Here is a 26494-nt window from a genome sequence, read left to right as displayed (position 1 = left end):
TTTATATAGTTTAAAAAATAATATTGTAAAAATAATATATATATATATATATATATATATATATATATATATTGCATAATTTTTTTATTAAATTTTGTATTTAATCTAGTTGTAGAGTCTTACTATTTCTGTTCGGTTTTTTTTTATGTTAAATTTTGATTCTAAAGAGGAGGTATCTGGTAATTTAGACTTTTGGATATGACAATCCATCGGAACACTTCAAATTCCATAGATCTTAGTAATAGCAATGGCAAAAATGTGAAATAATTTTTGCGAGGTAATTGATTTAATTAATGTATGCATCGAATTTATTGCACGATCCTACCATCCACCTATCTAACACGGATCATCTCGCAAATTGATAACCGAGTATCAATAAGGCGTATGTGTTATATGATAATCCCAACAAATGACGTTGGGATACGGTCTCGTAACTACCGATGAGAGCCATGTGCACGCCCGATCGCCGCGTTTATTATTACAACGGTCGACATAGTATCTCGTGTTAGGCGTGAAACGGTCGGGCAGGTCAAGACCCCGTTCCTTATCCTGCGAGCTGGTCGGTGAAATGAATTCCTCGCGAGTGCCCGTACACATCCATATGCGCACTCCGCGTGTATACTTACACGCTCCGTTCCGTAGCGACATAAGCACTATATATATATACACAGCACTATTTATGAGTTATTAATGTCACTGAGAAACGACCCAGAACCAACAAACTCGTGGGATACTTCCGGTGATAGCGACACTGATAATCCATCTCCAATTCTGAAAACGCGTCCTCGCCATCACGCAGACTCACAACTTCTCGCCCTTTTTTTTCGTCTGTCGCATCCGGGTGCTGACGCTTTTGATTAGTGATCGTTATGACATGAAATACACGATTCAACTCGGTTGAGATAGCGACAAAACATGATTCAGCTTTTGAAGAGGAAAAGGAGTGTGATATAAAATATTATATTAGGTGTTGGAATTAATTCGTAGCGTTTTACAAGTGATGGGAAGTACTTTCATTAATGTATTTTTTAATGCTCATGTGAAATAAATAACATTCTTTCATTTAAAAACGCTACGAATTAATTCCAACACCTAATACAAAAAAATCATTCAAGCATTATCACTCTCTAAAACTTTTAGAAATCTCAATCTTAAAGATTGAAGTCATTTTTTTTTCAAGATTGGCTCAATTTTCATTTTTCAGAGCAAGATTTCACTCAAAAAAATTTATAAAAAATACATTGCATTTTATCTGATAGAATATTAATGTAAATGATGAAAGCTATTAAAGAATGTAATGTGTTCTCTTTAAATTTTTTATATTTTAATTCTCATGAGTTTAATAGCTAGTTAAATAGCTTTTCTAATATGATTAATATATACTTTTTATGCAATAATTAAATTTTACATATTTTTACACATTCCTTTAATTTTTAATTTATACAAAGTAATGTTATTGCAAAACTAAAATTATAACGCTCAAAATATAGAAATTCCTACATTATGAAGCAATAAGAAAAAAGGCTTTTGAAAGATAGTTAATAAATATAAGAACGATACATTTTAGATGAAGAAAGATGTCTCTTTATCGTTTGGCCGGGAAAAACGATACTGACTCATTTGTCGCGCTGGTACTTAACGGCAAGTTGGAACTTTTCGTGTTAATCTCTCTCAAGGTACCCCAACGGACTCGTTCCACGCCATGAAATAACATAAAACTTTTTGTTTCTCCGGAACCACCCTTCTGCTCGCACTCTTCCTTTCTCCGTGACGTCGCTCAGGACTTTTACTTTTAAATCATTCAGCCGATGCCCGTTACATTATTCAACCACTAAAACCTCGCTATGCGGATTTCTGGAGAATCTCAAGGATCCCTTCGTACCCTACCCACTTTTATCCCTTTCTTCGCTCTTAAACCCCTTCACCCCGCTGCGTATTTGCACGGCCGCTTCTTATTCTTCGATGTCGATGCGAATCGCGAAACTTCCCACAAAATTCCCTCAATAATTCTTGTCCATGCATTAGCATTATGGTCGCGTTATGGAAGTTCACGCGAAGTGAATTATTTGGCTTCGAGATTCACATCTCGTTTTTTTAATGTCATTTCTGTATGCTACATCCGTATATTATTACGGATCACTAGCATGATCTCAATAAGTATCAAGTTGGTTGAAATCTGGTAAACTACCAAATTTCTGCAGTAACATTTTATCAATAAAGAAGCGTTTGAAAGAATCAAATCAATTCATTCTGTATCAATATTATATGAAAATTTGAAATTGTATCTTTGTTAATATTATAGTCAAATACAAATTCAGTCTCTATTTTGTCGGAAAAGTAATATTTTTAAATTAAATAAATGTATACGAGAATAGCAATAATCTTGACTTTTACGTTTTTTCGCAAAATTTTGATAGCTTTAGATAATTGAGAAGTCAAAGATGAGAAGTTATTAAAGCGCTTAATTTTATAAAAATAACATTAAAACCGGTGATTATGTATATCATTTAACTTATTATTTCTGCAATAGAAGTATATTTTTTGTTACTTGAAACTCACTAAAATTTTTTGTTATTAGTTTTTATTTCCTTCAAAGAATTTTTCGAATTCTATTATATTTTCTTAATGTATGGTATAAATCTACGTGAAAAACATAAATAAAACATTATTGATATTGCTTCAAAATTATTTTATAAATTACCAACACTCATATATGCTCCACAATTTTTAACTAAAGTCGTAAAAAAATGTTACACTTCTAACATGGAACTCTCATTTTTCAAAAGCTAATAAAAACAAATTTTATTAATCTCGAAATTTTTATTGTTATTATATCTTTTTAATGTTTGGATCTTCATCTGTTTTTAATCAAAACCAATAATTGAATCTAATAAAATTAGTCTTGCATTGATTCTTACTTAAAGTACAGTTAATTAATTTTCCTAAGTAAAATTTGATACCCAATAAGTTCACGACATCAATTAAGCATTAAACATACTATATAAACATTCTTGAAAAAAAGGAATGAAAATAGAAAGTAAATAAATATTTACATATTACAACAAAAGTCACGGAAAATTTTAGAAAATACATCATTTAGTAAATTTGTTTTAAAAAACTGTAAATCATTCATTTCAACTGCTTTGATAGTAACATAACATTACGATAATCCTTACTGTTTAAATAGGGTTGATGGGTCAATTACCCATATATAACGATTTAACATGAGGTTCGTGAACCTAATGTCCACTTTTGGATGGTTTCCAGGCGGCGTTCGGAGATTCTACCCTGAGATCGTCGACAAAGCGAGCAACTGGGCTACATCCTGCGCAATAAGGTAGGAATGTTCTCACCGGTTATTATGCACTAATATAACGCCCTCAGTACGGTAATTGTCTGCGATAGCACTTGGATTTGCGTTTCGCGCGAATTATATGCTTTATATCTCAGTGAGAAACCTGTTAACGTGGAGTGTTAACGTATAGTGTTTTGTTCGCAAGCATGAAAATTAAGCGATTGTTTTTGATAATTCGCAGCTTATTTTCTTCAAACCTTTTACTGATCATATCGCACAGTTCATCACTATGCTCCCAGACGATAACGTCAACAGTGTGGCTGATAAATAATAAATAGGAGAATTCGTCCATCTCTAGGGAAATAATCGGATTATGCATAGATTATTATCGTAGCTATCGTCTCGTTTCTGTTGGATCAATGAATAATAAATAAAATATTTATTGTTTTGTGTGAATAGAGAGACGTGGTTCTTTTGTATAATATGATTAGTGATGTTGATTGATGATAGTGATTAGCTTAATAAATTAAGTCACGAAAGATATTCAGTAAAATACGTTATGCCTACTTCAAGTAGAAAAAAACATTCATTTATACTTTATTTGTATTTGGAACTGAATGTATAAATTGTTCGTATAAATGCAGTTGCAGTTCGTATAAACAAAGTTCTGTAATTTGAATACAGTATGAATGAGTTTGCAAACTACAAGAAACTACGTATTGTTCAATATGTAATGACGATAACAAACAACAAGATAAGCAAATTAATTATGTGGACAAATAAAATCCGTGCATTGCGGCATGACACGTTTTTTATCATTTACAAATCAAATATTCAACTTTATGCATTGTATTTGTTATTTAATTCGACGAGATGTTTAGCGTTCGATACGTCAAAATGGTATTACGTCGCAAAACGGAGCGGAAATGGAGGGAGCGGTAAAGAGAAAGCACCCCATAAATACGGGGAGGAAAAGAAGAAATATAACACAGAAATAAATATTCGCGTGACGAGATGCAAATCGATTTGGTGAAATATCGAGATATGTCCACACCTCATAATGCAAAAAAAAACTCTACTAAGAGAATTTGCATTCAAAAAAGATGTGTACATACGACAAGGTGTCGCTGGGTTTCTTTTCATCTATGAATTTCGATCAGCTTGGAGCATATAGTCACTTAAAAAAAATATCGGAGTAGACCTTAAATGATTGAAAATGTTATCAACTTTCAATTGAAATTACTTGTACATATAATTTAGTTTAAAATTAAAAAGCTATTAAGTTAAGGTAGCAGTAAACATGAAAAAGTAAAAATTACATACATTAGGAAACTCTTCGTGAATGAAGATCGATTCTCCCCGCTATAAAGAATGTATGGATGAAGGAAAATACCGTCACACGCGTCCTCTGTATACGTTCTTTTCCATATAAATTAAGGCTGCCCATTCGAGTCCACGTCAATCGGAACGAATCGCGCCGGTGGTGGACGACGTTTAAATTAACTTCAATCAATCCTTTCATCCGCCATGCCAGTTATTTATTGCCCGCGCTCCAGTGAATTCTCATTCGAGTTACGTTCTCGTAGGTATGATCGCCTACATGAATTCTAATTACACCTTTTTAGTTCGGCCTTTCGTATTTAGAGATTTGATATCTAGGTCAAGTGAGATTTCAAATGCAATTTATCGCTGCGGTAAAGTTTCTATTTGCGATTCCATCCGTTTATAATTGACTTTCGAGATTTTTCGAAGCAGTCAATTTAATACTTCGTTACTGCACAATGTAGTCTCTTTCCTTAACGTATGTATATGGTACATATCGATTCCTTATTTTATACATGACACAATTAAAAAGATTTTCGAATTATTATCATGAATAAGTTAGATAAAAATTACTTTATCAAAAATGAATTAATTTAATTCATATGAACTTATTTCATAAAAAAAAAACGTCAAAATCGTTACAATTCAAAAAAGAATAAGAATAATATTATTATAATTTTTTTAAGATTAAATTTGGGAAATTTGGGGGGAGGATTATTAATATCTCAGATTGATTGCGTAGAAAATCCGACAATCATATCGGCACGCGATTATAATTCTGAAATTAATTTAAATGAATATATATAATAGTTCAACATCTTAACATTCAGACCGTAATGACGCTATTTAAAGTAATGTATCAAAAAAGAATATTTTAAAAGTTGTGAAACAAAAATGATAAAAATGACATGATCATGATAAGTTAAGAATATTTTTGTTTGCCAATGTTATTTGATTAGTCAATAATTTTCTGTCGAGTTTTTAAAAAATAATGTTTTTCCTCTTTTGGTTTACTTAATTTTTTCAATTGTGTTTTTGAAGTAAGAGAGTGATATGTAAGTTTAATAACTTAATTAATCAAATTTTATGAGTAAAACATGATGAGTTTAGTTGAACTGTAAGCTTATTATTGTTTATTTTTGTAACTTATTTGAGATACTTCAATTTTTATTTAGATTATATAAAAATTGTTAATGTCATTTAATCGGAATTGGATTCTCGATTATTTTTGTTATTCTTGCATATAATGTTAATTAATATCATAATGAATTTATTATAAAGTAACAGGAATATTAATATAATACTTCTTAGATATCTCACAGTTGCTGCAAATGTCAGTGCGTATAAGCCGACGTTAAACAGCCACTTTACTTCCATTTTATGTTACTTCCTCTCCTCCCTCTCCGTATTTTCCTTTTGCGATGGCGAATGATTAATAACGGCACATTACGGGCTTGTAATTTATCAGAATAATACCGCCACACATACAAAAATAATCAATTTACACCAACGTGCCATTTAGCTTCTATTTTCTGGAAGTTAATTAAATTACGGTACCGAGTTAAAGCGTGCAGAAAGGGAGGAAGCTTTAAATTGTATGTTCGCACCGCTTTAATAGTCTTCAAATAAAATTTATTATATAACGTATTATTCGCTATTCGGATTGAGTCCAGCGAGCCTAATGCAACGTCGACTGCAACGCGATGCATCTCTTCTTGAGATCGCCCACGGGGAAGCTCGTGTAAAAGTCAGCGTTAAACAGAGCCCTTGCTTCCACCTGAGTGATTAATAACATCTTGGCGAGCGTTAAACGCTTGTGCTTCTTCAGATTAACAGAGGCAAAAATCGCCAAGTTTGAATGGGAACGCGTATGCTCGCGCCCTCCAAACTAAATAAATCACTTTGGGAAAGGCCTTCCTACGCGAACACTCTTTCGCTTCTTCCTCCCTCGTCGCCAATTTTTTTTCTTCTCGTGACTTGAGTTATAGCAAATAAAGGAGTAAAGACGGTGGGTCACGCGGGAATATCATGCGACGCCATAAAAATAGTACTTTCCCATGTTACATTGTGAACGAAATCAATGATCACTGATATTTCTTAATGTGAGTGACAGTTTGTAGATTATAAAAATTATAGCAATTTTTATATGTAGGTAAATGACACAGATAAAAAGGTATGAAAATGTCCAGTTCAATCATTCATCATTTATAGGTAAATTATGACTATTGTCATTAAAACTTATAAATATACATATATAATACATAACAATTTTTTATTTAAAATATTTTATATGATAAAATTTTATTTATATGTTAATTTTTTAAAGAGTATTTATAATATCAGATAATCATTTACATTAAACGTCTTTAAATTAAAATTAACATTTTATTTTTTACAGTGTTTACTTGAGACTTCTTGAAATCTTAATTAATAAATAAGACTTAATTAAAAATTGTATAGCTTTCTCGCGTTTCACAGACATTAAAAAACTTGAATATGATTAACTTTCTAGAAATGATGGTGGCTATTAGTGCAACGTAATTAGAAATCTTTTTGTAAAAAATGTCAAACAAGTTCAATTTTCTTTATGTTACATCTGCAAATATGAATTACTTTTATTAAAATATATAAGTATCAGTATTTATTTTTTTAAATGTCATTTTGATTTGAAATTAATTAGTGCTTTTTAATTAATATAAATTAAATGGGTCTTGCGGACGCAGCGTCAGTAATTGTCTTACAGATTTTGGCATCCGGTTAATGGAAGTATTTTTCTCATCGCATATATATGTATTCATACATGTATATGTATGACGTAAATACGAACGTAAAGTTTCAAGATTCGCAAAACTTTTACATGGCCCTTACCCGGTTTAATAGTACAATCCACATAGAAGGGCGAAGTAGTTGATGCATGCAATGCCGAACTCTTTTTCTTTTCTTCACGATGACAGTATTGTAAGGCATATAAACATGGTGAAGCGAATAATAAGAGAGATATCACCCGAGCGTGTAATTTGTGCGCGAGGATCGGGATAAGGTACTAACGCGAAGGAAAATGGTGCTATCGCGAATGAAATAATGAATAAAGAAGCGAGTGCGCGTTGAGTACGCAAAGTATCTGGCGGAAAAGAACATTCTTTCTCTGTAACGACATCTTTCCGAGATGCTTTATGTGCTTGGCGTATCATAAAGATAAAATCCACTTTCTTGTCTATCGCCTGGTATCGCTCAGGAAAACAAGACATTTCTTCGGTATATAATATGCTCTGTGTTTTTTATACCGCTGTTACGAACTTGATACTGTGCTGGTTTAGTCCGATCAATTTTATGCGATTATTTTGTCGATCGATGTTTCCAACGTCTCATATATTTCATTTTCATTTATATGGTAAATTTCGAAACAAAATTTTATTCTTTATGTCTGTGATCGTTATATCTGTAACCATTTATGTCTCGAATATACTCAAAATTATAACTCATTTCACATGCAAATAAAAGGGATTTTATTCTATAAAGTGTATATTTTCATATTAAATTGAACATTTATGTACATAATTATTTTTTATCGTTTATTATCTTATCGCTTATCATATTAATTTGGAAATATATAAATGTCGATTCAATACTTTTACGTTGTACGTGTGGATTTAAACGCTGAAAGGAAAAGCGAAAGAAGACGAATATACGTGGAAAAATTGCGGAAGTTGTTACTCTGTGTGATAAATAAAGTCGTACTTTCTCGTCGTTGCAAAGAATTGATCCCCCCGGCGTACTTGGTCGTCGTCGTAATGTCGAGTTCAGAGGGTATCGTGTAATCTTTGATGGTTTTAATAATTTTCACTCTTCTCATTCCGTGGTAATCGAGAGACCCGTCATACCGCTTTCTATCACCTTTTGCAAACTGGTTTGCAACTCGAATATGTTTGATGACAAAGAGAAACAATCGGTCTTTCGTTTTAAGTTACATTCTCATCACAAGCTTAGCATTAACAGTAACTGTCTTATTTTAGCTTCTATTATTCAAGTAATGCATAAAAGGAACTTTTAGCCACTGTTCGATAAAAGTATTTAATCGTATGTATTTATTTAAATATGTACGTACATTGTTGCATTTATTTATTGGTTATTTTAGTAATTATATTAATTATCGCTTTGGTTTCGTGTATGATGTAAGTACATTAGCAATTAAACGTCGACAATGTAATTATTAATATAATTTTAATTGCTATATATCTAGAAATTTTAATTCATTTAAAAAAAATAAAAGCTAGAATAGTTAGCTACTATGTTTTAAAAAAAATTAATATCTGTAACATCTAACTTTAAATCTAATTTCGAACAATAAAATTTCTGTTTGCTTTATTTGAGAAATGAAAATTAATTTATTATATTTCACCAGAAGTTTTTATATTTCAAGAGAGGAATAAAATTGTATGATTTTAATAAATCAAGACTATGAATCGTTACATTTTTCGCATCAATTTAATTTTATTTATTTATAAAAAAAAAAACAATTTTTGATTTAACACAATTTCATCTCTTGGGACGTAAAAATTTGGGAAACAATGATATAAAATGATAATCAAATTAATTAATTCGAACAAATATTTTTCCAGTCTTAAAAAAGGAAAGATACGTTTTCATTCTTTAAGGAAACATAAGTTTTAATGTGCTAATAATGATCAGCATCGAATTCAGAAATACAGGTATTACAAAAATGTAATATTCAGTATGCATATATTTTAAATATAAATAGTATTAAATATTTCTTCCCGGGATCAGAGATCAATTTAAAGTAGATTGACCTTTAGGACTGTTTGATTTGATTCCTACTAGATTTTCTATTGATTTTTGAAAGAAAATCAATATTTTATTAACATTGATAAAACATTGAATCTTTTTCGAAGATTAATAGAAAATGTATAATATAAGTCGATATTAAATCAAACGGTCCGAAAAATCAATGGATATCAATTTAATTTCTTATGAATCACAGGGTTGGCTGTAACGCGCGATGCTTCGTTTCTGTTTTTACAATGTACTCTGCGTGCCGTTACAGTAAACAAGGTCGTCGTGCCATTGATACGGTATACCTCGAACGAGTGAGAAGCGGTGCGTGCCGTTCCATACATTGCCACTGTCGTTCCTCAGAATGCGATCGTTCCTTGTGAATATTCGCTCAAATATTTGCGGTAGCCCGCGCGATTGATTGACCCGAACCAATACTAACATTTCATAACAGTCGACGGCGGTATAACATCATTATAACGAAATAATGTTGTGAAATTATTGAATTATGATGTTACAAAATTAATATTTCTTTTCTCATAGAAATAGAAATAAAAGCGATTGATGGGACTTTTAAATTGCATCGCGATATTAAAGATTGTCAATTATTTTGTTAATTCTGTTTAATAATTTTTGGATTTGGATATTAGTATTGCATGTACAATGATTATAATAATAATTCTGTAGTAATAATTATATAATTAATTAAAATCATAATAATTTTCTCATCTTAACAAACCGAAAATTATGGGCATATAAATCGATGAAAAATTTAAAATACAATGCCAGATTTAAGATAAATTAAATAATAAGGATAATTTAAGTAACAGAAAGCAGCAATGTATCAACCGTTTAATTAAATAATTAATTCGATATGCGAGGAAAAGAATTTTATAAAAAATATTTCGTGGTAACAATAAATTGGCCAGTATAACATTCTCAGTGCCTGTTCTTTTGCGGTGTATAACATGCTGTGTGTCGTGTTTGCAATCCTGTTGTCATTCGCACGGTAGGAATCGGACGAGCAGCATACAACGAGAGTTCCATATAATGTGTTACTTTTCAAAATTTGCATTACTAGACGAGTTCCATATAATGTATTACTTTTTAAAACGCGATCAAGTATCCAGAAAAAAAAAACGAAATCATTCCCCATGAATGATATGAGCAATCTGTCGCTAAATTCTACAATTAAAATACAAAAAGACTCGCGAATTTATTGAAGTTATTTCTCAAAATAGATATTTCATGTAATTTATTCATTTAAAATTAAAACTATAATACTCGATGAAAATTATAAATTTTTTATGACATTTATCAATAATAATACGTATTTTCTAAATTATATTTATTTAAATTTGAATCTGATCGGATTTGGATAAGATAAAATAGTCATTTTTTTAAACTTTTGATTATAACAAAACATTGTAAATGGACAGATTGTCGTCTTTTGAAAATTAGTGCGCATGCGAATGAAATTAACAGTATTTTCGTGAGTAAATATTGTATGAATGCCACGCAGTGACGAAGGAACAAGAGAGAAAGAAGAGGTTTGGTATCGAGCAACTGGGGAGCGACTAGATGAAGTATAAGTACTTTATTATTTATTATTTGCTAATTATGGAATTAATCATGTATTCTTATGTAATTACATAACGAATTTTGTGTCACGTCGTTACTTTTCAGTTTCCTTTCTATTAGTTTTTTGTAATTTTTCGCATTACTATTTTAAATACAAGAACCCCATACATTTCTAATACATACATTAATACTAAATTATTTTATTTATTACATTAAACATTTAATTATATACACTACATTATTTATAATAAATTAATATATACACTTGGAACCAAAAAATTGTGAGATTAATATGCGTTCACATACTGAAAAGATCTTAGCTTAATTCTTAATACATATAATTTTTACAGAATACAATATTTATTAAAGATAAAGATATATTCAATTACAAGAAATCATTGTTCATTGAACACTTCATTTTGATCAGCTTATATGTTGAAAAAAATGATTGTAAAGTAATTATAAAAATAACTATTAAATTAATTATTGGTTATAAAAAAGATGTAAGTTAAGTTACAAATGAAAAAACAAGAATAAATTTAATAATTATTACTAAAACAGGAATAAAGTTTACAATTATTGCAAAAAGTAATTAACTTTATAACCTCGTTATAAATAACGAATTACTTTTCTCAACTCTACTTCGTCCGTGACACGCTTTGGGGAATGTCTTTATGAGATACCAAATCTTCATTCAAGTATGGAATTTTTAGAATAGTGATTGAAATATCAGTAATCCATGTAATACATATAATAATTGACAGTTACTCTCACAGCATGAAGATAATTAAGCGAAAGAATTAATTAGCATCATGAAAAAGCGGCAACAATTAAACTTCTTACATAGTTTTTTTAAGAGTGAATGTTTTATAACTTATCCATTTATAATATTAAATGAAAATCGATATATTAAATAAAAATAGTTTTGTGTCAATTTAATTTGTCAATTTAATGAAATATAAAATGAAAGATAAAATTAGTTGAATAGGAAAAATATTATTAAATTTAAATGTAAAAATTAAATGGATCGTTATGTATAACTACTGATCTGAATGTGATCTACGACTTAACTTGATTGATTTACTTTTATTGTTTAAAACTTGAAAACACTCAGTAACGATGAAATTGTTTATTCGTGACTGAATTATTAATTGGATAAATTAACGACACAAAAATATTCTGGATGGTGAATAAAACTAAATTTTCTTAATATTTATCTCTGTGATAAATCAGACAAATATTTTTATAGCATGAATTTTTCGCAAGACATTTGAGAATTTTTTAATTACAAAAAACGGTCTCGCTGAGCGTCAGCCACGATGGTCTACTTGAGGAAACTTCGCAGAATGCATTAGCCTCGCTAGTGTCACTCATTTTCGCCACAGGCTCGCGCAATTAAAGAGAGCACCGGAAGTAGTTCCTATCTCGACGTCGACCTTGCGGCTTTATCGTTTTTTTCTCACGCCATTCGTCGGAATTTTCAAGTGAAAGTATAGCTGACATTGGCTCTCGTTAGTCGTGATCGTGGCCACTCACGTAAATCACCCTCGGAATTCCACATTTGCTCGTCGTAGCTCTGGTCCTGTGTTACCGCTTTCTGAACCTCCTTGCATTCGCGCTGCAAGAAGGTAAATGTTGGCGAGATTACGGTCCTCGCTAAATTTATTCTATTAATTAAGTTTACTCGCCTCTGCCGTCGCCTTGTTCCATCGTCGAGACGGTCAGTCCGATAGAAGATAATACGAGGAGAAACTGCTTCGTAATTCGTGAAGATTATAATCGCATGCGGAATCTACAATACGCATTTTCACAAGTTCTATTCGTCGACTGTACAGAAGTGCGCCAAGCTCTGAACTTAACCATTTCGTTTCTAGTATCGTAGACGGCTTTTGTCTTCGGTTAAAATACGGGAACGTGTCTCAAAATTATTCATTATATTCTTATCTTATGAATTCAATATAATTTATGAATTAAATAATTTTTAAAGATGATAAATCCTTAAATCTATGATAAATCATTTGAAATAATCCAATAATAAATCATTGATGATAAATCATTTGAAATAATCCAATTAATAAATTATTTTTAAATGATTTTCAAGTGAAACTAATTGTAAGACACGTTTTATTTGTATCATCTATTTCATATTTTTTTGATTATGATCTGATAAATGTGTCTAAAATTAGTTTCTTCATATATTTATATTCTTATAAATTGAGTATAATTTAGCATTTATGAATCAAATTATTCTCAAGCTTTGTTTTATATTTGGATATTTTATATTTAATTTAATTACAATTCGACAAATATATCTTACAATTAGTTCGTTTTATTATATTCTTATTTTATGAATTGAATATAATTTAGTTTTTATGAATTATATTAATTTAGCATTTATGAAATAAATCGTTTCGTTGTGTTTAACTTTAAATTTATTATCCATTTAATTTAATTAATTACCGGCAGAGATATGTGATTAGGAGGAACTTTTCGAAGAACCGTATTTAACTTTATAAGCGACTTAAAATATACAAGAATCTCTTTATCATTCTATCGTGGAGGACAATTTAAGTGATACAGTCGCAAGTTTCTTCGGAAGTCTGTATCAATTGCTGTGTTTTCCACTAGCGATAATCGGATGTTAACTACGCGCAAGAGGCAACATCGCAAGGAGGATGGGGTGCAAAGGGGTGAGGGGATACTCGGTGCCGGCGAAATTTTGGAAAATTTATGGTTGCGACCTCCGCGAATTTCGAGAAGGGGCGAGAGAAACATCTTAACGAGGGGTCGGGCTATCGGCAAGAGAACGGATGCGCGTTCCACTTCCGATGGGAATGGGACGGCGGAGCCGTCGCCGGGGAATTATTGTGCCCTTCGTGCGCATCCCCGCCGGGTCAACACGCGTCGAAACTTCGCCGGGTGATGTCGCGCACCTGCAACAACGATGGCATTCCCTTTAGTCGAAAAGCGGCCTCCACGCTTCGATACTTCGGGGTGGCGTGGTTCGCCAGAAAATCACATACGATGTTACATTAACGCGTACACGTACGTGAATACACATACATACTTGCTGGAGTATTCATGCGGTCGTATTGTGTTGGCAAGGAAAAGCGAAAGGGGTACCAGAGGCGATGAACTTAATCAAATTAGTAACGTTCTCATCATGTTCTGGAAGGAAAAGCGCGCCACATTGGTGTATAATACCGACAATCAGAAATTGTGATTCGAATTTCCGTTTTTCGATATCGAATTTATTAAGTAATTTTGTTTATTCTTCTCGACAGACAAAAGTTATGATTTTCCACGATGACTCTAAATTATATTGAATATAAAAGAGAAAACGTTCGAGATTTTTTTTACAGAAACGTACAAAATAAATCTAATATAGAATTATTTTATTAAATACTGTTTATGATCTTTCTATAATTACACCGCTCTAATATAAATTTTAATAGTTTTGCAATATACATTTTTAAACATAAATTTTATTACATTTATTTCATTATCTACGGATATATTGTAACGGAGTGCATTCTGTATAAATATCATATATATTATAATTGCATTTTATATTTATTTATTCGTATAATTATTATGTTTTCACATAATATATCATCTAATTTTTCCACGTGTATATATTTAATAACTTTTATTTTAATTAAAAACTGTAATTTGAAATTGAGTCGAAAATAAATCAATTAAAAGGAATAATCCTATTTTTTCGGTCAAAGCGGATCTTATATGTTGCTTAAACACTTCCAGTTTTTAATTTAATAATATTGATGTTAATAAACGTCTTAAGAACTGTAAATAATTTATATCAAAATATTTTTCTAAAATGCTTATTAGCATCTATATTATTGTGTTTATTTTAATATGTAACATTATTATTCTAGTTTTGAATTTATGATTGCGTTTCAAAACTGAAAAAGATTGGCACGCGATTTGCAGAATTGGATAGATATATAAGTTCATACCGAAATATTGTACTTAAGCATTAATTGTAAGATCTGCTTTGACCGTAATATGATTATTTATCTTAATTATTTTATAATTATTTTTTAACTACAGTAATGATTTTATTGCGTCATTTTTTAATTTTCTATTACGCTTTTCTTATATTATATAAAAATATTTTGTTTAAATCTCGCAATTTGTATGAATCCTATCGAATGGATGGAATAAATAAATAGGTAGAATATTCGTGACAGGGAAATGACTTTTTAAATCGGTCGTGTACGAAGGAACACTCGCACGCGTGAGATTACATACGAATTAATTACATCGGCTGTCGTAATGGCTGTTCTATTCGCGTCCTGCATCATTTCGCGCATGGTCTAATAATATATTTGTCATTATTCCGAACCAGTTGTCTGCGCGTCGTATATTTTAAATAATGCGTGCGACGTGCGATGCATCGTGCTGTGCAAAATTGCAATTGCAGTTTTCGCGCCTGGCCGTGCTGCTGGTCAATAAATTACAATTGTTCGTCGCACATAATTCTCTGTTGCATTAATAAATATCGTGCGCTCCATCGGGCGCCACGCTGTGCGAGCTGTTTGTCCATTATGTTGTCGGTTCTTTAAAACAACAAAAGAAAACGGGTTTGCGTGAAATACCTATGAATAATGGATTTCTGTCCGTCCGCTGTTTTTCCGAAAAAAAAAGTGTAACGAATATATGGAATGTAATAAGAGAATATTGAAAAAATGATCCCGATAAATTTAAACAATTCTTTTTCTTTTTCTTTTTCATAGAAATCTTTAGAAATCTATTTTGAAATAGACAATTTTCCAAAAATCACAAAAGTTCCAATCTGAAATACAAAAATAAAAAAAAGGTTTGTAAATTTGTATTCTTTTTCCCGAGAAAAAAAAACCGAGTTACATTTTTTAGAGGGCACATGATAGCATGAGTCTATTTTCGTTCTATTTTTCATCGGAATTCTGAGCTTCTACGCATCGACGCTCACCGCTGCCATTTCCGCGTCCGCTGATGACGTTTACACTTGCATTTCCGTTTTAGTGCCGCGTGGATCGGCGACTTCATACCAGCAGATGCAATAAATCTCTGTCAGGCCTCGTAACATCACAGCGTCCATCCAGGCGATACAGGGACGCACGTCGGATAACGATTTGTGCTACTTACTCAACAATTTACGTGCTGGTTAAACTAGGTTAGTTAGCAACAAAACAGCTCACATTCGAGCTACGCGCGGCTTCCCGAAAACTGATCCGACGAATACTGGTAAACTGCATGTTATCGGTGAAGCACCTTACCACTGACTTACTTTTTAGATCCATAGTATTGTGGTACTATTCCCGGAACTGAATTTAGTATACTTTCCAGATACATTGAATGCGCATTGAATGTGTTCCAGAACTGTCGCCATTTCTTTGAATTACAGATACCACAGAATAGATCTCGAGAAGTATATATCTATGTGTGGCGCTGTTTCTCTGGTAGTTGTTATAAGTAATTGAAAATAAAAGAATGATTGTAAATTACGGTGTACGATATAAATAACATTAAATAAAATGATATACTTTTTTTTTATAAAACGAAATACTTTGATTCTGAATAGGTCTATATCTTTAAATATATTTCTAATTACTTATATATTTCTAATTGCTTTCAAATGTATTTCTTTCTATAAAGAAATATATCACTCTCTTTCTATAAAGTCAAATTTGCTTAAAATTAGTATATATTAGTTGGGAAGGCTTCATCAGCTATTTGCTATCTTACCTCGCAATTTGCAGAAATCGGTTAGCTTCGACTCTGGCTTAACTTGATAACTATTAATGTAGACGAAACCTACATCTAACAGAAGGCTATGAAATTCCATATCAATACTGGAAAGATAATTCTCGTAAGATGTATAGTTTGTAAATAATGTTTATAATTTATGGATCTACGGCAAAATATAAGAAATTAAAAAAGAACAAGCAATAAATTAAATTAAGAAAAAGCAATTTTTTTAAGTATAATGCCACAACTGAATTTAGCGAGGATAAATTTCTCGACGAATTCATTTTTTCTCTTTTGCTTTCATAATCGAGTGCTTTCAGTGATATTTGTCTCACGATCTTTTAGCTAAAGGATATTTTTCGCATTTGAAATATTATGTAAGAATAGAACTTAATATATCGCAGCTTATATCTATCATTTTCTTTATCATAATGAGAAAAACAATGTACATAATAGTCGAAGATTCAATTATTTGCTGTGAATATTGTACCTACAATTAGAAATAGAAATAACTCATGTCTCTAGATATACGTGACATGCAGCTACAATGATTATTTAAACTGTAGTTTTTCACTGTTTATAAAAATACAGAAAGAAAAAAATTTGCTATGAATACCAATCTTTTGCCATGAATACCATCTTTTGCAAAATTCTATTTACAAATATAAGGATTGTAAAATTATTTGCAGTAACTTATTTTTGTTATACTTCCTACAAAAATATTTGTCAAATATGCAAATTTGTTTACTATAAACAGCAAATTTGACAATTAAATTTAGTAATCCTTTTTGTGTTTATAGCAAATTTTTTCTCTGTGTAAAGTCCTTACATTTCTAATTAACCTTTTAGAAATATCATCATCTTGAAAAAAAAAATTATTTTATAATTTTTATAATTTTTTAATTTTTAAATGAACGTTACAAATATGCAACATTTACCCCTGCATGATTAATTGCAGCCAGAAGGAAATTTATCACTTAATAACGATTTTTTATTAATATCGATAATTTTATAATGAAAAGATCAGTTTTGAAAAAATCTGTTAAAAAATTGATAAGCAAAATCGCAAAACATTTTCTTTATATACGGAATACAAGACGTATCTATTGTATTTTATCGAAAAGCTTGAAGGGAAGTCACGGCATGCGGTTATTAAGGAGGAGCCGGACACAGGCTAGAACGCTCGTTCATCTCCGACGGACTCGTTAACATTATCTTCGGGGTTGTAATGCGGTGCGTGCGGTAGCCCATCTCTCGAATCCCAGAGATTGCCCTAACGAATTTCCTGCCCGCGGGAAGTACGATCGTAAATCACTCGTTACCACGAATCGCTCGTCGTAATACCCCCGGATCTAGCGCGCGTTTTTAATGAGAGGACTTGAGAGTGCATGTTTTCCATGTCGATGAAAACGCGATGGTGATAACAACGAGTGATAACAATGCTGGCGATAACGGTATGGCATCTTGAGACTCGCGAAGTCGTATTGCGCATTTTTTATCAGCGATAATGAAGAATTAATATTTTGATGCTCTTCGGTAATCGAAATAATATTAATTGTATGTAACTTTCTCAATTCATATATCATTTTATAGTCATATTGGCATACTGAAATTGGATTACTTTGTCTTCAGTACTTTAATTAAAATAAAATTAAGAAGTTGAATTTAATATTTGGAATACCGACATGATTTCGTATGATCTTACTTAAACAAATAGAAATTTTTCGAATTTGTAATAATTTACACCATAACTCTTTTTCAAGAGTCATGTTTAGAAGATTTTCAGAAATAGATAAAATCTTTTAGGTCACGTAATATTTATTTTATTTGTGTAAAATAAAATAAAATATGATTTTATGTTTTTGGCTGAAAAGCGGGACTGCAAAAAATTCACAGAGAGCAGTATGCAGCCCGATGAATTGCAGCTTAAACATCACTGTGATCTACATAATTTGTTCTTATGTTAATGAGATGCACATAATAATAATATAATATATTTATATTTGTAATATACATTATACCTGTGTATCTGTGAGATTAAATAACCGACTTATAGATACGTGTGTATGTATTTTCTATTTTTGTATTTTCTTCTACTTACATTACGTAATCCTTGTATTCTCGTGACACGCGATAAAATGGCTCGCCTGACTCATCACACGTTTTGCGAAAATGCATTCATATGTTGACTTGGGTGATTGTGCAATGTTCATTAGTGGAATCGGCTCGTAATAGCAAAATGACTTGACATTTAACAAGGAATGATGAAAAGATAACCGATCGCATGAAAGTGCTGGTCGACTCTGTTTTCTCCACAATGCTTTCTCTTTTTCTTTAGGTATATCTTTCTCTCGTTTCCTTTGCATAGAACCGATAGAAACAACATGACTAATCTTTCAATTGCCAGAGTTTCGACCCTGTCGCTTCCGCATCGACGCGATGTTATTGGAGAAGATTAATGCCCGGCGCTTTAGATAATTGATTAATTAAGACTAAAGTGCCGCCCAAGGATTGATTAATTTAAGATTGAAAATGATTTTTTAATATATAAATTAAATATATTATTACGAGTACATTGTGCTGCGTGTATTGATATAAAAAACACAAAAATTAAGAAAAATTAATAATGACAAACGTTTCTGTACTTACAAACTTGTGTTAAAATTCATGTTAATCCTCTGGAGAGAGAGAGGGGGGGGGGAGAGCTGACACAAAAATCTATATCACAATTACTATTCACTGAAAAAAATAGTCAATTTTAATAAATATTTAGTTCAAAAACTACTGCTAATTAAACATTTTTGCTTACAGTAAATAAATATTTATTCAGTAAAAGAAAATGATTGTTAAATCACAAATTAACATTTCTTGTATCAAATAAATATATCTTTATATTTAATAAATATTTAGTCGGCATTATTCAACTAAATATTTATTAAAATTAACTATATTTTTTTTTCAGTGTGTTGTAAGATCCATTTAATCTGTGTTAATTAAAAGGCTAACTAATTTATTTCAGGGAACCAAATAATAATTTGTGTAAAAAAAGATGAATGTTGAATATATTTTAATAAGAATAATTCAATTGTAGATTTAACATAAAAAATTGTTTTACATTTTTAACAAAGAAATTTAATTTAATGGATCCCCAATAAATCCCTCGCCAGCACCGGAAGGATATAATTAAGTGGGTCCAAATAATATAAATAGTTAACGTCAGAAAGATTAATATTATTAAATGCATATAAAAACATTATTTTAACTAATATTATACGCGAAGTACTTTATTAATAATAAACAAACTGGAATATTTTTATTCATAAATTCTGTAATTTCAAAATATTTTTTTAAAGTTACCAGAATTATCTCGATTTCTTTTTTTGCAAGGAATACGTTACATTTTTCTAGCATCGTGTCCCTTATTATAGAGTGTATTGAGATATTGAAAATTTTTATGAATCAATATAGTGTCTATCGCTCTAGTACCTTGCATTGGATGTCATGGATGGACGTACATCCAGAGTACCATATATTTTCTGAAACGAATGACCACGTTCACGAAGACTATCTTCCTCTAGACACAAGTTCGCTTGATCTTTTTCTCCCTTCTACTCCTTTCGACTGCGTCTATAAATAAAGGGTGGCGAGGTAAGTGCGGAGCCGGCAGGTTGTCGTCGGAGTCATTAAGGGTAGTGCTTCGGTTTCCCTTGGAAGCACAGGTTTCCAAGTGCGTCGTGTCGACGAAATGTGCTTGTATGTATGTAGATGTATATACGTATACATACGCAACACGCGCTTAAGATGCCTCAGCAAAATGAGAGGTCGAGAACTGACTTGCAATGGCGTCGAATTATCAGCTCATTTCTCACGTGAAACGTTTGTTTTTGCATGCAAGTATAGTTTGTCGCAAATTGTGTATATATATATATATATATATATTTCAAAGAAAACATGTTTCTTTGCAATTAACATTAAAAAGTGCCAAAGTTTTATTGCAAAATTTAGCTCATTTAAAAACAATTATGAAAGATTATAAGAATTATGCACACATATATTTATACTCCAGGCTAATACTTTATTAGGATATTTTTAGGATTATTCAAATATACAAATTATTACATAACAATGTATTTTTTAAATAAGTTTTTATTATTATTAAAAAAATGTATTATTATGATTATTTAAACCAATCATGGGATTACAGTGAAACAAAAACTTGTGCCCGGATTACATTAATTGCATTCTTGTAAATAACATTAATAATAACATAGTGTTTCAGAAATATATAAATATAATGTGTAAGATGTAATGTAAAAATAATATGTCTGCGTAGTATCATTCAGTATATAATTTGCTTAATTATGCAATAGATAATTTTACAGACTAATAAGTCATTATTAATATTTCTTCCTTATTTAATAGTTGCTTTTATATATATTTTTATAAATACTGTATTACATTTTTTAGAAACTTATACAAATAATTTCATATTTTAAAACATGGATGGGCTTCTGTGTTTTAATACAATCTAGATATGCCAAGTTTCTGTTTTACTATGATTCTGTTAGTCATTTTAATCACTTCAAGCTCATTTCATGCGACTTAAAATTTGCATGAAAAGACAATAAATGCATTAAACTTTAGCTGCATCAATGCATTAAATCGTTATTACATATGCATTAAATGTCTGTTGCATATTATTGAGTTATTATTGGTGGATAATTGCACTAATGACGTATTTATTTTTGAGTAATGACAAATAATTTTTTAATAAGTTTTTCTAGAGCTTTTGAAGTTTTTTTTTTTAATTTTAAATGATACATTTGATTATTTTTATTGATTTTATACTCATTTTTGAATTCACTTAATTTTTAAATAAATGTAAGTTTTTTTTAAGTATTTATTGCATGTATTTATGTACTATTACATATCTACGCATACATATAGAATTCTTTAGATAAGCTGATTCAAATTTTTTACGATTTACATTTATATTCAAGATTAAATAAAATTTACGGACGTAGTTAAAATTAAAAGATTCTTTAAAATAACTTTTTTCGTTAAATATATTTTGATCAAAAGACGAAAGGAAGAGAAACGAGACTTGACGAGCTTTAATTCCAAGTTTTATAAGACTGAATTAGACAAAAAGTTAGAATGTTGTTTCTTGTTTCGTATGACGCGCTATGTATTCTCCTTTCCCAAGGGATGAATTTTACGACGTGGTCGAAAGAAATGGGGTACATTCCCCATTATCACGGTTAAATAATGCCAACTTGCCCTCTCGGCGCTTCTTGTGGAGTTTTAAACGCGCCATTAAATGAAATATTTCAACGCTGTGAATCATTGATGTTGCCATTGTAATCATCGCTGTGCACTTCCAGTGATTACTTCGTTTGTTAGATTATATTTTAAAAAAAGTAACTATAAGATCATAACTTCTCGACGATCATTCCTTAAAGAGATTATAGCATACTTTTTATAATTTTATAAACTATACTTTACGTTTCCTGTGTAAAATTGAAAATCTCGAATGACTTTAATATATCTATGAATAATCACACCTTTTACTGTTTGTGCTCTTTTCATAAACGATTCGTCTCTTTGGCAAGACCTACGTAGCAAAAGTGAAAAAGGCCGTCTGAAGTCTGGCACTGTTTTGCGCGAAAACGTCGACGAAGATACTCGTGTAATTTTCGCCGCGCTTTCACGGTTGCAGCCGTGATTTTCTAATATTCGGCTGCCTCATAATGAAGACCGGGTCGTTTGTGGAATGTGTACAATACTATGAAGAGTACAAAAGATCACACGATGCAATATGCGACACGTATCTCGAATTACTGCTGTTTCTCTTATCAGTCTCATCGCATTTGCATAGCCTGATGCGAAAGACCTTTTATAAATTTGAAATTAATAAAGTCGAAATTATTAAAGTTGATTAAAGCGTCGAGAGATTAATTAAAATTGTGTTTTACACATCTTTTTGCTGTGTGCCAGTTTATGGAAAAGCATATTCGAAACTGTTGATGTAAATATATTGTATTGTACTGGAAATATTAAAAATAAAAAATTGTAAATAATCTCTCTCTCTCTTTCTCTCTTATATTTTTATATAAATTTTTTTAATTCAATTGCACAATATTTATATTACGAAAACTTTTGAGTTAACTATAATAATACATACATATATATATATATATATATATATATATATATATATATAATTATATGTGTATGTAGTTTTATTTTTGTCTCTTTGAGAATTGATACAATTATATCGATTTGCAACATGAATAGAACTCTCTCAGGATTGTGAAAAGTGACATAATCATAATTTGTTATTCTTTACAAGAGTAATATTAGTAAACGAGGTCTTCTTCTCTTCTTCATCTATCTAACTTGGAGACATGGCAATCCAATTTTGTGCAATTCATCACTGTGATCTTTTTATCATTAGCGGACCGTACTCTTACGGCTCATACTGCGAGAATTACATAATTTTGTACAAGTCCCATGCCGCGCAAATGGAGTCTCGATGCGACAACCGTAATTCGAGCAAGAGCTTATGCCACCGTGAGAATACTAGATAATGAGCAAACAAAGGGTTGAAACTTGTTCTCGCAGAGTTCAAATAAAAAGAAAAATTCAACGAAAATTCTTTAGCATCGATGTACTTGGTCTTATGTAGTCCGACATAATCAAATTAATTTTAATTCACATCGATAAATTATTTTATCATTGACGATTAGTTTCTAGATGAACGCGAAACAAAGATTGATTTTTTTCAATACCAACATCCCAGAAAATTTTTAGAAAATAAATATATTTTAAATTTCCAAACACTTTTTTTAATTTTTAGAATATAAATTCTTTAAATTATGAAATTAGATATTGTAATAAAATATTGATGAATTACGTAAAGAATGCAAATATATTTATTACGAAATGTAATAATATTTATCTAAAAAGGGAAAGCTTTAGATATATTTAAAAAATTATCTTTCTATATTATAAGACGTTAATGATGTATCAGGTTTCTGCAAAAAATGACTAGAATTGGAAACTTACATTTTCCAACTATTATTTATATTTAATACAGTTTTAAAAAATTTTAAATAAAAATTTTCTGATTTTATCTTTTTTTTTTTAAGTACTTGTCTATTTATTATTGAAATGATTCAAGTTTTAAATCTCCGTCAAACTTTTTGTATTACTTTCAAATATAATATTAAAAAATCTATATTTTTTTTCGTAATTTTTTCATTTTATTAGAAAATACGTGTAATTTATTCTTTTAACGTTATAGATTAGCAAGTTACAATAAACGATGTTACAATGATTTTTGCGCAAAATTATTTTGTAATTAAAAAAAAACATAAGTCTTTTTACAGCGCCGGCTGGTTATCGCATGTATCTGCTAACTAAAGAGATTATTACAACGTCGCGCGTATGTTCGTCCAGGGACATTAGATTAGCGGCAATCATTTACAACTCCTCTTACGACATTCAAACCGGTAGAAGCGCGTGTCACAAGGCGCGCGAGAAAGGGTTCGCCTAATCACTTTTTAACTATATTAGCACTGGTAGCCACCCTTGTCTGACGCGCTGCACCCTCGTCGCATCAAAAATAGATTACACCGCGCGTTCGCGTCCCGATGTATTCTCTCCGGCTATGGCGCGGCATGCGTCTCCGCATTACCGGTATATTACGCCGGTAATATATAAACGAGCACGACGGCGAAGGAAGTGCAACCGCATTAAAAATGAAAGTTTTTTTTCGCGACGGGAAAAGAAAACCACCGAAGGAAAAGTCGCGAGCTGTCGTCCGCGTGTTGGTCCGACAAAACGCGGACTTATTTATTCAGTTCTCAAAATTTGTATACCGAGTTTCTGGCGGAGCGAGTGGCTAGAATGACGTACAATTCTGTAATGAGACATTGTACACGATTTGCGAGCTTGGTAAAGTATAATAAGCTTTTTGAATAATTTTTTAATGTATTAATATGATCATTTTGATGAATTTCTTTATCAGTCTTTATTTATTTGTAAATCATCAAAGAGAACAATGAAAATTAATATAAGGTTGAGGTGTCAGAAATATCTCACGCAAATAATTATGTTCAAAAAAATCTATTGGAATAATATAAGGATAAGCAATTGATTTAGTACTGCTAAAATTATCAGAAAACAACAATACAATTTACTTTTGGAAAGTAATTAAAACAACATAAAATTTATATTGCGAAGATGGTAGATTTAAATATGATAAAAAATTGTACTTGTTTCAATATTGCCAATAACCAAAGAAAATGATGATGATTTACTGCAAGAGGAACATTCAGAAAAGAGCTTAGCAGGTGGGAGAAATGGAGAAAATCGTAAGAGAGTGTTTTCTAGATTCGTGCTGTTGCCACCGCAAGACAATCTTGCCGCATGCTCCGCTAATAGACTACGCGCGTCAGCCTTTTTCTTCGACCATTTCTTTTTTCCTTTACTCTCCGGGTCGCGATCTTCCTCCACGTTGGATTCGCTGCCAGGACGATGGATAACTCCAGGGCTCTAACAGCCGTTTAATTTGTGTCTAGCTCTAAGTTTTTGTACCGCGGACGGTTCTTCGCCCGAGTCGGAAACAAGACGCCCGTCTGCGCGACGACCCTTCGCCTTGGCTACTTGTTGTAGTCTGTCCGAGTGTTTCGAGTGTTTTTCGAATCTCCCCGTCCAAAATGAGACCGTCTGATGGTCTTTCGAGTCGTTGACATGGTACCCGTGACAGTAACAAATTGGTTTGGTCTAGTTTAAAGGGTGGGAAATTGGGCGAGCATGAGAGTCTGATAGTTCAAACAGCGACAATTCGCGTACATTGCAATGCTTTCCTGTGATTTGATATTCTTTTATTTAACACGATAAGATTTCCTTATTCACTTCGCAGTTTAATTTATCTTTTTCCTTAAGCCAACAATTATTATCTTATCTGTGCAAACGTTCTTGTCAGATAAATTTTGAATATTACTTAATCTTGAATATTATTAATCTTGACATTTTGAATATTATTTAATCTTGGAAACTCACGGTCTGGATTAATGTTATCTTGATCAAAATCATTAGTCAAATAGAGCAGCTTCTTGTTTACGTAGACAATTAAATTGTTATATATAATAAATTATTATATACATTGTTTAATATTATTTAACGAGATTCGTAAAATGCAAAATAAAATTATGTTTAATACGAAAAACATTTGATATATAAAACGAATAAGGAATTATGGGAAATAAATAAACGTAATGCGAGTAAATTATAATTAGTTAGATGTTCTGACTTTCGCCACGTCTAACAACTCAAACGTCAATAACATTTATATTGTAGTAATACAATATCAATGTCAGTCTTAGATTGGAATGAACGAAGCCAACAACTATAAATGCTTGCTCAAATGGAATATATCATGAAATATCCGCTTTTATTGGAATCTTATGTACACTTCTTGCAAGATGCATTCGTATCTGATAATTAAATAAAATGTATCTGTTAGTTTATGTTTTTTTGCGAACAATAAAGTTTCTTTCCCGCAATCGGAAGAGTGCAAACGTACTTCTTTACATTGTAAATTATCATCGTGAAACTACCTATGATGGATTCGCATACATCTACGGAAATTAAACGGAAACTGCAAGAAATGTGCACATATCCGATAAAATAATAATTTAATTTAAAAATTTCTACGTGGTAAATTTGTTAAATTGGATTATTTAT

At 31.0% G+C, this 26494-nt stretch overlaps 1 protein-coding gene across 1 annotated transcript in view; it reads left to right on the top strand.

Moving 5' to 3' along the window:
• Window positions 1–26494, top strand: part of LOC105153230 (uncharacterized) — a 340152-nt gene that overhangs the window by 222188 nt on the left and 91470 nt on the right. Inside the window, exon 6 of the mRNA XM_087405144.1 lies at window positions 3268–3337. Within this exon, the coding sequence (XP_087261270.1) occupies window positions 3268–3336 (69 nt within the window). The 3' untranslated portion in view covers window position 3337. The remainder of the gene's footprint in view (window positions 1–3267; window positions 3338–26494) is intronic.

This window comes from Acromyrmex echinatior, chromosome 4 (assembly GCF_024713525.1).
Source record: "Acromyrmex echinatior isolate Ae372 chromosome 4, ASM2471352v2, whole genome shotgun sequence".
Taxonomy (NCBI): Eukaryota; Metazoa; Arthropoda; class Insecta; order Hymenoptera; family Formicidae; genus Acromyrmex; species Acromyrmex echinatior.
The sequence above is the reverse complement of the archived record's forward strand: the minus strand, read 5'-3'. Positions and strand labels throughout refer to the sequence as shown.